Source organism: Bos taurus, chromosome 6, assembly GCF_002263795.3.
Source record: "Bos taurus isolate L1 Dominette 01449 registration number 42190680 breed Hereford chromosome 6, ARS-UCD2.0, whole genome shotgun sequence".
NCBI lineage: Eukaryota > Metazoa > Chordata > Mammalia > Artiodactyla > Bovidae > Bos > Bos taurus.
In genome coordinates this window covers 115,490,036-115,502,141 of record NC_037333.1, presented here as the reverse complement: position 1 = coordinate 115,502,141, position 12,106 = coordinate 115,490,036, and the positions used below count along the sequence as shown (strand labels likewise).

General features: G+C 54.1%; 1 protein-coding gene across 3 annotated transcripts in view; it reads left to right on the top strand.

The window, feature by feature from the left end:
• Positions 1–12,106, top strand: part of RGS12 (regulator of G protein signaling 12) — a 114,924-nt gene that overhangs the window by 58,969 nt on the left and 43,849 nt on the right. For all 3 annotated transcript variants that reach the window (XM_024993717.2, XM_024993716.2, XM_059887839.1), the window contains exon 4: positions 2,772–2,793. In XM_024993717.2, the coding sequence (XP_024849485.1) occupies positions 2,772–2,793 (22 nt within the window). The remainder of the gene's footprint in view (positions 1–2,771; positions 2,794–12,106) is intronic.

The following is a 12,106-nucleotide window of genomic DNA, read 5'->3' as shown; positions in this document are numbered from 1 at the left end:
TGCAGGTGGGCGTCCTGCAGGTGGGCGTCCTGCGGGTGGGCGTCCTGCAGTGGGCGTCCTGCGGGTGGGCGTCCTGCGGGTGGGCGTCCTGCAGGTGGGCGTCCTGCAGGAGTCCCGGGTGGGCTGGGGCTGGCCCGAGGTGCTGGGCGCGCGTGCGCAGGAGCGCCTCGCCCGGCCGCCCGCCCGCTGCTCTCGCCGCCGCCACGCTGCTGTCAGGGCGCTTCTTTCAGGACTGCTGGAGTTCCCAGGTTTTCTCTTCCGTCTCTGATCTCTGGTAACCCCTCTACGGAGTACCTCTGCAGTTCCAACAATTGTGGATTTCATCGTCAATCATCCCATAGGATTATTTTTAAATCTACCACCCTGCTTCTCCCCTTTTTTTTGAAACCTTTGATGACTTCACAATTTCGTAGTCATTTGACATCTGCATTGACCTTTGCAGTATCTGAGATTCTGTTCATTGCTGTTTCTGCTTGTTCTTTCTCAGGGGGTTTTCCCTTGGGCTTAGGGGAGTTTTGAGCTCATTTCTAGGTGGGCTCATGCTCTTTGAACTCCTGTGGGCCTTGCCTGACTGCTTCTTCCCAGACGGTTTGTGTTTGTGGCTGTGGGGCTGGGGCTCTTCACCCCGGGAGCGTCCAAGTGAGGGGACGCGCACCCCTCAGCCCTGCGGGCCTCCGTTCCCTCCCCGCTCCTCCCGCAGGGGGCCCTTGCTTCCTTTAGAGCAGTGTTGTATTAGAAAGCTGGTGTGTTTTGATGCTCGCTTCACAGTGTTTCTGTAAATCGACAGCTGCTCTAAAGCACGTTTGGGGACCTTTACCTGGATCTGGTCACCCTGTACCAGAGGGCCCCCTTCCAGAGCCTCTGCAGCCGCAGGCCTGCCCTGCTGGCCCTGTCCCCGCTGCCCAGCCGGCCCAGCCTCCCCATGGGCAGCCTGTGCTCACCAGCCACCTTCTCAGCTTCAGGGACACTCTTCTCTCCAGGATCTTTGTGCATTTGGGGGATGTGTGTAGAGATTCTTTACTGCATTTTGTCCAGTCTGCTAAAGCCTGAGTTTTCAGCTTTAGCTGCGACCATACATGGAGTGGACCACGTCCTTCACGTTGGTGGATTTTACATTTTCTGACTTGCTTTTCAGAAGTTATTATTGATGGGGTTTCTACTTTTGTGTATGGCCTTGCAGAGTTTCCTCTCGCAGTCTCAGGGAGTGAGTTGCCTTTGATATTATTGAATTTTCCCAGGCTCGCAGGTGACTTGTGGTAAGCATGGGCAGGAGGACAGTGTCCGTGAGCCCCCGTCCACCCTGGGGAGGGGGCCCCCCACTTCTCCACCGAGAACAGACCCTGCTGTGCAGGGGCTGCTAGCTCCACCATAGCCTGTGCAGTGTTTGTGACCCAGGACTCAAGATGGTGTGAAGCCGTGACGAACCCGATCCTAGGGCAGGGTCCTGGAGGCTGGCCCCCGGGGGGAGGAGGGCGGCTCACCGGGCTGGGCAGGGGTGAGCCCCAGGAGGTGCGGCCCCCATCCTCCAGGTGGGGGCGCCGGCACCGGGGACGGGGGCCGCACAGTGTGTGGGTGTGCACTTGACGTGGACCACCCTTTCCTCAATTTGGCCGCGAACACCTGCTTTCACCCCCGGGTGGGGGGCTGTCCCTGGAAGCAGTGGTCTGGCATCTTCTCCCCACCTGTTTGCTCTTGGCCTTGGGGGTCTTGAGACGTGATCCCCGCTGACAAGGGAGGCCCCGGACCTGGGAAGGGGCCCCCCGTCACTCTCCACGCTCTGCTCTCTGGTCTCCCTTCGCTCTGCAGAGAGGAGGGCGTGCAAGGCCCAGGGCTTCTACAGCGGGCTTCTTCTCAGGGCATGACTTCGGGCTGAGATGCCAGGGGTGCTGTCTGCCCCAAGGCCTGCGGGCCCCGTGTGGCTGCCGTGGGGCCCTGCCTGCCTCTGGCCTGCCAGGCTGTGCCTGGGCTGTGACCAGGACTTGTCACAGAGGTGCTGCACCCACGCCCTTCCCGCGGGGCAGCTCCTGGTGTCTGTGCTGCCTCCACAGGCCCCTTCCCCTCTCCTGGCTTCTCTGGAGGCCCTCCTTCCATGATCCCAGGCACCCTCCCTAGGTTGCAGCCTCAGAACTGCGTTCTCAGGAGGACTTGCTCAGCCGTCCCCATCAGAGAATTGCTCAGTTGTTTGGAGCTCTCTGGACCCTGCCTGTTGTCCCAAGACCTCTCTCCACCGCCTCCTCCCTCCAGGCCTGGCTTGTCCCCACCTGCCTGCCCAGGGTGGCTGGGTCAGAGGTCCGGGCTGGCTGCAGGCCAGCTCCCCTCTGCCACCACCACCGAGGCGGATCTACCCCTGGGTGGGCCTGGGGTGAGAGTGCAGAGCAGGACTGCCATGTGCCCTGGGCCACGCATCACTCTGGATGGACAGAGGGCAGGCCTGCCTCCTGGGCTCGGGTGTGCCTGGCAGACTCAAGCCCGGGCTGGTGAGCCCAACTTCTAAGGCTGCTCCGAGGTGGTTACGAAGCCTGCGGTGTCAGGCGTGCCAGGATCTGTTCTCCAGGGAGGAAGGGGACGGTCGCCCGGCCGCGTCCTGGCCTGTGGGTGGGGCGGGGCTCACCCAGGAAGCAGAGGGCCACGCCCCGGGAGGCGGCCGTGCCCGGGCACCTGCTCCCAGAGCAGGCTCGGCCAGAGGCTGGCTGCGCTCCTCACACGGACGTGCTGCCTTCTGACCGGTCATGAGGCCCAATTAACTCATGTCTCTCTCTCTTTTCTTTCAGTCCGCAACTGTGTCCGATGGGGGTAAGTCACAATTTCTAATGTCTATTTTTTATAATTTTTGACGAAGTTTCAAGTGTGGGGTATATTTGCTGTTGACTCACTCTGACGTTGTCTTCTCGGCGTTTCCACCTCTGGGGGGTGGGGGTGGTTCACCGGGGCCTGTTGGGGGGCCGTCACCCCCGGGCCCACCACCGTGTTTGGGAAGCCGTCTGTTGAGGACACGCTGTCGTGACAGTGTCTGGGCTCGTCCCCACGTATCCCGTGGGGGCAAGTAAAGACCTGCCGCCCGCGTGGTGGAGCAGCTTGTAGACCAGCGAGCCAGGCTTCAGAGCGCTCGCCGGATTGGGGCGGTTCTGGGAGTTCGGCGAGACGCTCAGAGGCTGAATTTCCGTTTCTTAGGAAAAGTTCAGTAGATGATTGGAACCTGTGGGACAAAGAGGAAAAAGCTTTCTTTCTGCCTTTAAGTGATTCCATTCAGGGGATTCTTTTACTGAAAGGAGGTGGCCAGAGACTTCCTGTTTCATTAAGTCATTCCTCTGATGTAACCCTTATCCCTTTGGCTCAGTGAGTTTTAAAAAGCTCTCCAGACTGACTTGGAGGGTTTCTCCCCAAAGTTCCTTGTTCCTTGTAACACTCATAAAAGTCCTTGTGCTCACAGGTTTGTTTCTTTTTATGTGTTTTTAACGACTCTATTCTGTCTATTGAGAGTTGAATCTTACAGTTTGTTAAAATGTAAAAAGTATCAGCATTTTATTTTCATTTATATGTTAACTTTGGGGGCCAAGAAGTGCCAGAGCTGGGGTCAGGGTTACCCTCTTTATTGTGAGCTGAAGAGAAACCAAGTTTTCTGGGCTTCTATTGTCCAACAACTGCTGACTTCAGTCCCGGGCCTTAGAAAGGGTGGCTGGTGGGTGGAAGGCGGGTGGGCACAGAGCCACCAGGAAGTGCCACCAGTCACCCTCTGCCTGTCGGGGTCCGTCCACGTCCAGCGTGGGAAGTACGAGAAACACGCTGACACCCGACACTGAGACCAGATGGGTCCTAAAGGTTGTGTTCGCAGATTTATTTTTCAGCAAAAGGAATTATGTTAACTTGCCTTATGTACACTGATAATCTTGTCATTTAATCACCTTAAGCTAAGAGTGGGAAAAACGTCCTTAATGAAAGGAAATAGGATGTAACCAAACTCAGGGCAGCAGTGAGCGGTTTTACAGTGTTCTGTTCACGTTAGCCTTTCTCCTGTGTGCTCATTTAGGTTTTCTGGTAGAAGGCATTCATTTCTGCAGAAAATTTATTCGTTTGAGAAGTTTATTTAATATGTTCAGTTTAATCATACATGGTAAGCTGTATTCATCTGTTAAATTTTCTTCTGTCAGCAGCAGGCACAGGAACCCCACAGCATTTTATTATAAACTGCATTTTACAGTTTCTGGAAAGCTGAACTTGCCCACTGTGGAAGCCCCAGACTCACGGCCGCGTGTCCTCCGTAAGGAAGTGGGGTCCCGGCTGGTGGCAGTGGCCCCCGCCTGGGGGGCTCCCCTCCCCGCCGTCATTCTCCCCCTACCCCGGGCCGGTGCCGCTCGGGACGGCCCCGCTCCGTGAGCCCCGCTGTGGAGAGCTGTTTCACGAGCCTGCAGGTCCAGGGGCTGCAGACGACAGTCCAGTGTGTGTGTCCTGAGGAGTTTCCCACTTCCATGGTTTCCCACCTTAGTCTCTTTTCTGATCATAGATAAGGAGAAAACGTGATCTTATTTATTTTACACGTTTGTCCTAGGAGGTATGTGTTATTAAACATGTTCTGCCATCTTTACAAGTAAAAGCAGCTGGGCAGAAAGAGGGCCCCACAGACACCGAGTTAAGAGGCGGGGGTCAGGCTCTGGGGTCTCCCCCTCTCACCCGAGCGTCCCAGCCCCACCCGGGACCCTTCACTTCCCGATACCTGCTTCCTGGGGTCGCCTTCCCCTGTGTGGTCGGCGGCTGGTGAGAGGATCTAGGTGGGAGCTTGGAACGTGTCTCCACGCAGAGACGTCTCACGTTCGTGCCGAGCAGGAGATTCCGGCTCCGGGGCCTGGCGCTCCAGGAGCACACTGCTGCCGTGGGAAACGCGTCCTGCCCTGACTCAGGAGCCAGCTTCGGGGAGCGGCCTCTTCACAGGCTGGGATGGTTCCCACCTAGTCATCCCGTCTAGTGTGGGTGACTAATAGGTCAACACTAGATGTTTTGTGTTCAGTTCACCTTGTTGGTGAGCTCATTGGGCTTACTTACCTGCTGGACTCACTTCACACTGTATGTTTTCCTGTGTCTGTTCTTGCCATGTAGTTAGCTCCGTGGCTTTATTTTAAGGAGGTTGGACAATGCCGCGTTTGCAGTCTTTGTCAACCTGAAGTGTGTCTTCACTTTCTCCGGAGGAGAGGGACCCAGAGCCCGAGACCACCCTGTATGGAGGGTTGGAGGTCAGTCTCTGTGGAGGGCAAACCAGGAGCTGGGCTGAGTCAAGGAGGCAGATTCTGCCTCAAGATCAGGAAGAACATTCTAGCCCTTGAGCAACATTTAAAAATGCAAGGATCTAAAAAAAAACAAAAAAAAAAAGCAAGGATCTGCCTTGTGGCAAATCATGCAAACGTGTATTCGCGCTGCCGCCCCCAGCACTGGGACAGGCAGCGCTGGGAGCTGAACAGGCTGCTCCCTCCACCCAGAGACGGAGCCCTCTGTGCGGTGGCTTCAGGGGTGTCCTCGGCCCCCAGCACAGCAGTCACGCAGGAGTGTCTGCTGAGTGAGTGTGGGGTTCAGGTTTTCCTGTGTGGCAGCCGCAGCCAGGGCCTGGGGGCTCAGTAAGACCCGCACTAGGCTGTTAGGGTGGGGGCCTTCTTAGTAATATCCTCTTAAAAAACCAGGCAGGCTCGGTAGAATCTGTTAAAATGCAACAGCAGACGGGTCCTCTGGACTCATGGGGTGTAGCCCACCCTCTGGTGACGCTCCAGCTTCCAAGGCTGGGGGACCCGAGGCAGCCGGCTTCCACGGGGACACCTGCAGTTTCCTTTGTCTTTCTCCAGAAGCTGTAGTTTACCACCTCTGATTAACAGACAAATAGTTTCAGGGTAGAGTGTGAGCTCCGTGCCATAAATGAATCAGCAGTACTTTGCAACATTCAATTATTGTTCTAACAGAAACTGGCCTTCAGAAATCGGGAAGAATACCCGAGACCAGAGATGTGCGTCCTCCAGCTCTGTTTGTTTGCTGAACGGAGACATTCTTTGAGTTTGTGTGTACCCCCTGCCCTGCCCTCTCCATCTGCCTTTTTCCGACAGCGCGCAGCTTTGGTCAAGCAGTAGGGAGTGAAGAAGGGGGCAGGTTAGAAGAGGCTGAGAAGGCCGCCGCGCGGGGCTCCGTGGCCCCCGGCAGCCGAGGAGCCTGGCCGCCCAGCCCGGGGTGTCGCCCAGCGAGGGGCGCCGGCGTTGGCCCGTGAGCTGGGCCTGGCCTCAGCCAGCGCGGTCCGGGGGCCCAGGACGTGGGGAGGGCCGAGGTCTGCGGGCACCGCGTGCTGGCCCGTTCCTTTGTACCTGGTGGCTGAGCGCTGTGCTAGCTGGTTAGGACTGGTGGTGGTTGTGGGCCATATGGCGTGCGGCTGGGTGTATCAGGTTAAGCCGATGATGCTTTCAGTGACCAGGACCCTGTCGTAAACCTGGGCTGTGAGATGCCCTCAGAGAGAAGCAGGCTGTGGGTGAGCTCAGCGCCCTGCATCCTGCTCGCTGCCCGCCCGTGCATGTCACCCTGACTCACCTTTGATACCAGCAGCCTCTTGCTGCACAAGGCTTTCTTTTTCCCTTTTAAAAATGGTTTTATTTTGCTTTTTTCCAGCTTTACAGGGGTATAATTGATAAAAGATTGTGTGTTTAGGTACATGATGTGATATGCTGATGTCCGTACACGTGGCGGCAGAGTGACTGCAATGAAGCTGATTAACACCCTTGCTGCCGCACGTGGTACCTGCTGTGTGTGACTCGGGCCCACTGAGGCCGACCATCTTCGCAGACAAGTGTACAAAACACCGTGGTTAATTGTAGCCACCACGCCGCAGGTCCTCCCCTCGCAGCAGAAACTCTGATCCCTCGGCCTGCATCTCCCCGTCCCCCGCCCCAGCCCCCGGCAGCCGCCGTCCTGCCCGCTGCTTCAGTGAGCTTGAGTGCTGTGGTTTCCACAGACAGGAGAGCATGCAGTATTTGTCCTGTGTCAGGGTTGTATGTAGCATGTCCTCCAGATTTATCTACGCTGCTTCGCAGGCAGGATCCCCTTCTTTTTAAAGACTGAATAATATTCCTTTAATGGAATTTTGGGATGGAATATTATAACGCCATCACCTCCATCCATCCCTCCGTGGACACTGAAGTTGTTTCCGTATCTTGACTGTTGTGAGTAATGTTGCAGTGAACATGGTGATGTAAGTAGCTTTTGAGATTCTGTTTCATTTGCGTGAATGCCCAGGAATGAATTTCTGGATCACGTAGTCGTTCTAGTTTTGATTTTTTTGAGGGACTTCCCTACTGTTTTCCACGGCGGCTGCACCCATGTCCATTCCCACCAGCAGTGTGGGAGGGTTCCCTTTTCTCCACACCCTCCTCAGCGTTTCTGTCTTGTCCGCTTGATAACAGACACGGCTGCCCACCAATGGGCGTGAGGTGCCGCCTCGTCGTGATTTCGCTTTGCATTTCCTCAGGACTACTGACGTTGAGCGTCTCTTCATGCACGTGTTGGCCATTTGCATGTCTTGTTTGTCAAAGTATATGTTCAACTCAGGTTTTTTGCTCATTTTTAACCTGATTATTTGGGGTTTTGTTATAGAGTTGTATGCATTCCTTGTATATTTTGGATACTAATCTTTCTTCAGATAGGTTTGCAAGCCTTCAGAAGGAATCCTGGCCACGCTGCCACCGGGAGGCAGTTCAGACCCTCAGCTTCTTTGCTCTGCCCCCACCCCAGGCCAGGTCCTAAGAGCCTGAGAGTGTTGTGTCCCCTTCTTCTTTGGGGAGGTGTGTCGGCTGTATTCAAAGGCAGTTCTGTTGTAGAGGTTGTTTCCTGTGTCTTTAGTTTGATTTTTCAGACACACCTTGCCTCTTTTTTTTTTTTTTTGCTTTTTAGTCGTTTTGCAACAACCTTGATTCTGTCCTCAGTCTCATCGTCTCTGCGTTTCCCCCTTGCGCTCATAGAACGTGTTTTTCCTTTTCTCTCATTGTTGTTCGGTTGCTAAGTCGTGTCTGACTCTGTGACCCCTGGACTGCAGCTCACCAGGCTCCCCTGTCCTTCACTATCTCCCAGAGCTTGTTCAAATTCATGTCCATTGAGTCAGTGATGCCATCCACCCATCTCATCCTCTGTCGTCCCCTTCTCCTCCTGCCCTCAGTCTTTCCCAGCTCAGGGTCTTTCCCATGAGTTGGCTCTTCACATCAGTGGCCCAAAGGATTGGAGCTTCACCTTCAGCCTCAGTCCTTCCAATGAATATTCAGGACTGATGTCCTTTAGGATTGGCTTGATTGATCTCCTTGCAGTCCAAGGGACTCTCTAGACTCTTCTCCAACACCACAGTTCAAAAGCATCAATTCTTTGGCGCTCAGCCTTCTTTATGGTCCAACTCTCATATCCATACATGACTATGGGAAAAACCATAGCTTTGACTAGACAGAACTTTGTTGACAAAAAATGATGTCTCTGCTTTTTAATGTGCTGTCTTTTTAATACACTTTCCTCCCTTCTATTAGCATGAAGTGATGGGACTGGATGCCATGATGTTAGTTTTTTAAATGTTATGTTTTAAGCCATTTTTTCCACTCTCCTCTTTCACCCTCTTCAAGAGGCTCTTTAGTTCCTCTTTCTGCCATTAAAGTGATATAATCTGCATATCTGAGGTTATTGATAGTTCTCCCAGAAATCTTGATTCCAGCTTGTGATTCATCCAGCCTGGCATTTTGCATGATGTACTTGGCATAGAAGTTAAATAAACAGGGTGACAATATACAGCCTTGTCATACTACTTTCCCAATTTTGAGCCAGTCCACTGATCCATGTTCTGTTCTAACTGTTGCTTCTTGACCCATATATAGGTTTCTCAGGAGACAGGTAAGGTGGTCTGGTATTCCTTGTCTCTTTAAAAACTTCTAAAGTTCTTTAGGCTATGTTTTCTTCCAGACCAGACTTTGTGTTTGCTTTTTGCATATTATATACCGTCCTTTATCTGTCAGCTCACCCATCCACCCATCCATCCACTTACTCATCTATCAATCCATCCACTTAACCCATCCATCCATTCACCCATCCACCCACTTATTCATCCCTCCGTCCACCGTTGATCCACTTACCCATATATCCCTCCATCCCTCCATCCATGCGCCAGCCCGCCCGTCGCCTGTCTGTCAGCCCGTCCTCCCGTCTGTGGGTGTGTGCAGGCCCCACAGCCCATCACTGTGCTTTCTGCCACAGACATTCTTGAGCCCAGAGAGACCACAGCGCTGGGCTCCTGTCGTTCCTGCCTCAGCCAACCCCTCAGCACCAGCTGGGCTCTACGCACAAGGGTGTGTCCTTGACTTTCCCCCTTGTCCCTGTTCTCCTGCCGTAGTTGGAATGCTTAGAGTTTGGTTGGTGCACCTTGCTTCCCAGGACGCCTGCCAGGGGCTCGGGGGTGGGTCAGACGCAGAGCCTGTCAGAACCTTCTTATGCTTTACCTTTTCTTGGCGTTTTCCCCCTTTCCTCTTTTTCTTGTTTGAAGCTAATGGCCTCAGACCATGCCCTCTGTTTTGGTTGTTTTGCTAGATCGGTGGCTGATCTGCAGTCCCTCCGTTCCAGCCCACCGGTGCTGGCCGCCGGGAAGCAGTCTGGCTCTTCTTCAGGTGCCCACACTCCCCCGGGGCTGCTGGCTGCTTGTTTGCTTGGTCTTGTCTTGAAATGACGATCAGTAGGAAGCGGAAGAGGACAGTGGGTGGTCAAGAGCGACGCTCCCGGTCCTCCTGACCTCCTGCTCCTCCAGGAGCCGTGCGGTGAGTGTCCTGGGCGGGCAGAGCGCTTGGAGGGCCTAGCTCCTCCCCACGCCTGGCCGGGGCTGCACCCAGCTCAGGGGCCTGGCTGCCTGGCCCCATCTGCCAGGGTTCTGCCCGCTCCATGACCTGCTGGACACCCACCCAGGGAACCGTGCTGAGCAGAATCTGGGTCAGATCCGACCGGGAGTCCCCGTTCCCTGCCTCCAGGCTGGGGGTGCTTCCCGCCACCCGCCCAAGTCCAGCCCCAGCCCTCCACCCGCTTTCCCTGCACCTTACGTTCACGGCAAACTGTGATTTCCAGAAGGGGCTCGTTACTTCAGGTGCTGGCTAGAGGGTCCTTCCTGTAACACCTTCCCGTGTGAGACGCTGCGTCAATGCACAGAGGCGCCCTGGTGCCTTGGGCGTTTGCTGGAAAGGGCCGACTCCCCCGCAGCTCCTTGGTGGGCGCCTGCCCCCAGCCCAGTGACATGCGTGCAGCAGGACCACAGCTGGAGGGAAGCTCACGGGCTGGAGCCTCTGTCTGTGTCTCGTCTTCACTCACGACATCTCCTCCCCTGCCTGGTGGGTGGCGGGCAGCAGCGAGCCCTGTGGCCAGGCTGCTTCCTGGCCTCTTGTGGCGGGCCTGGCAGCGAGGCCTGCATGCCTGTTAATAGCCGAGGGAGTTAAATTGCCCGCTTCTTCAGAATGTCAGGTACTACAGCCTCTCTTGTTTGTGCAAATGAATTTGCATTCTCGAGCATTACAAAAGAGAAAGACTGATGTAAAGGTTCCAGGGCAGTGCCATGGTAGGATTTGTGCAGGGTAGTGCCACGGTAGGGTTTGCGTAGAGTTCTGGTTGTAAAGGTTCCAGGGCAGTGCCATGGTAGGATTTGCGTAGAATTCTGGTGAACTCATATTTTCCTTGTCAGAAAAATAGTGCAGCCTAATTGCTCATTTTCAAAAATGTTTGCTAAATAGTAGAGATGGAATGGTAATTTGTAATTTGCTGTGTGAGAGGGGTTGTTTAAAGCAGACGTCTTTATTTTGGTTTAATATGTCACATTCCTTATGGTTTGCTTTGAACCTAAAAATTATACCCAGAGTAACATAGTGTATTTATAGGGTTTGAAGTACTAAGTATTTTATAAATATGAGTCAGACTTAGATTTTCGCTTTTAGAAGCATAGAATCTTGATTTCTGCCAAGATTCTTTGCAATGTGCTTCTTTCCAGTTCTGCTAGAGAGTTTTTATTAGTAATTATTTATACTGTTTCCAGCAAACAGAAGTTCAGAAGTCATAAACCAGTGACCTCATACCTTCGCCCCAGAAGCCCTGCTGGCTGACACTCGGGTGTGTTTGCCTGAGGCCTTTCTTGCGCGATGCTGCAGTCACCGTGGAGATGGTCCGCTCTGTGTCCCTCCTGTCCACTCCCCGTCCTTCCTCAGAGGCCCTGCCTGGACCTGGGTGTGTTTCCTTCCACTGCAAGGGATGGTCCGTTCGATTGCCGAGGGGCGGCGTCTCCTAGGGAGCCGTGGCTTGAAGAGCAGTGTGAGGATGGCTTAGCGGCCGCGTGTCCCGTCGGGAGTGGTCACCCTGCAGCCCTCCCCCCACACGCAGCCTGAGCTCCCCCCTCACACGAGTGTTCACTCAGGGTTTGTGTCCTTTCGGGGTACGTGTTCCACTTCAGTGAAGAGTTTACTAAAATAATTAATATTGGTTTAAATGCTTGAAGGTCTCTACCCAAGAACCTTCAACGTGGTCTGACATTTTTATCAGGAGAATACGTGTGGAGTCGCTGAGAGAAAGTATCACACAGATTGGGTTGAAAATCTGATTTGCCCAAGTCATTGAGGGGAAGAGATCTAAAAGCTGACCCTGAAGTTGGGGAGGGCTCGGTGGCTTGTCTCCAGGGCTCTCTGGGCGCTTTTGTGGTTGTGAGGAGAGAGTGGATGCCTCTGGGTCTGCCTCCTCTACTTGTAAGGTTTTCCCTTTTGCTGACCTTCAGCAGCTTAATTATGGAGAGTCTTGGGTGGGTCTTGTGTGCCTGCCACTTGGGGTGCATTGAGGGTCAGAGATTGTTCGTTCTTCTCCAGCTCTGGGGGCTTGGGCTTTTCTTGCAGGCCACTGGGGCTTGCTCAGTTTCAGCCTTTTTTCTTCTCCATGTGCTTCATGTCTCATAGTTTCTTTTGCTCTGGGTTCGCTGATCTCTTCTTCAGTGTTTAATATGCCATTTGCTTCAGAGGTTGGTTTTCTATTTCCAGCAGCCCTTCTCTGACCTTGTGTAACCCTTCACTTCCCTCCTCATAAGTTCATGCTTTCCTTTAAACTC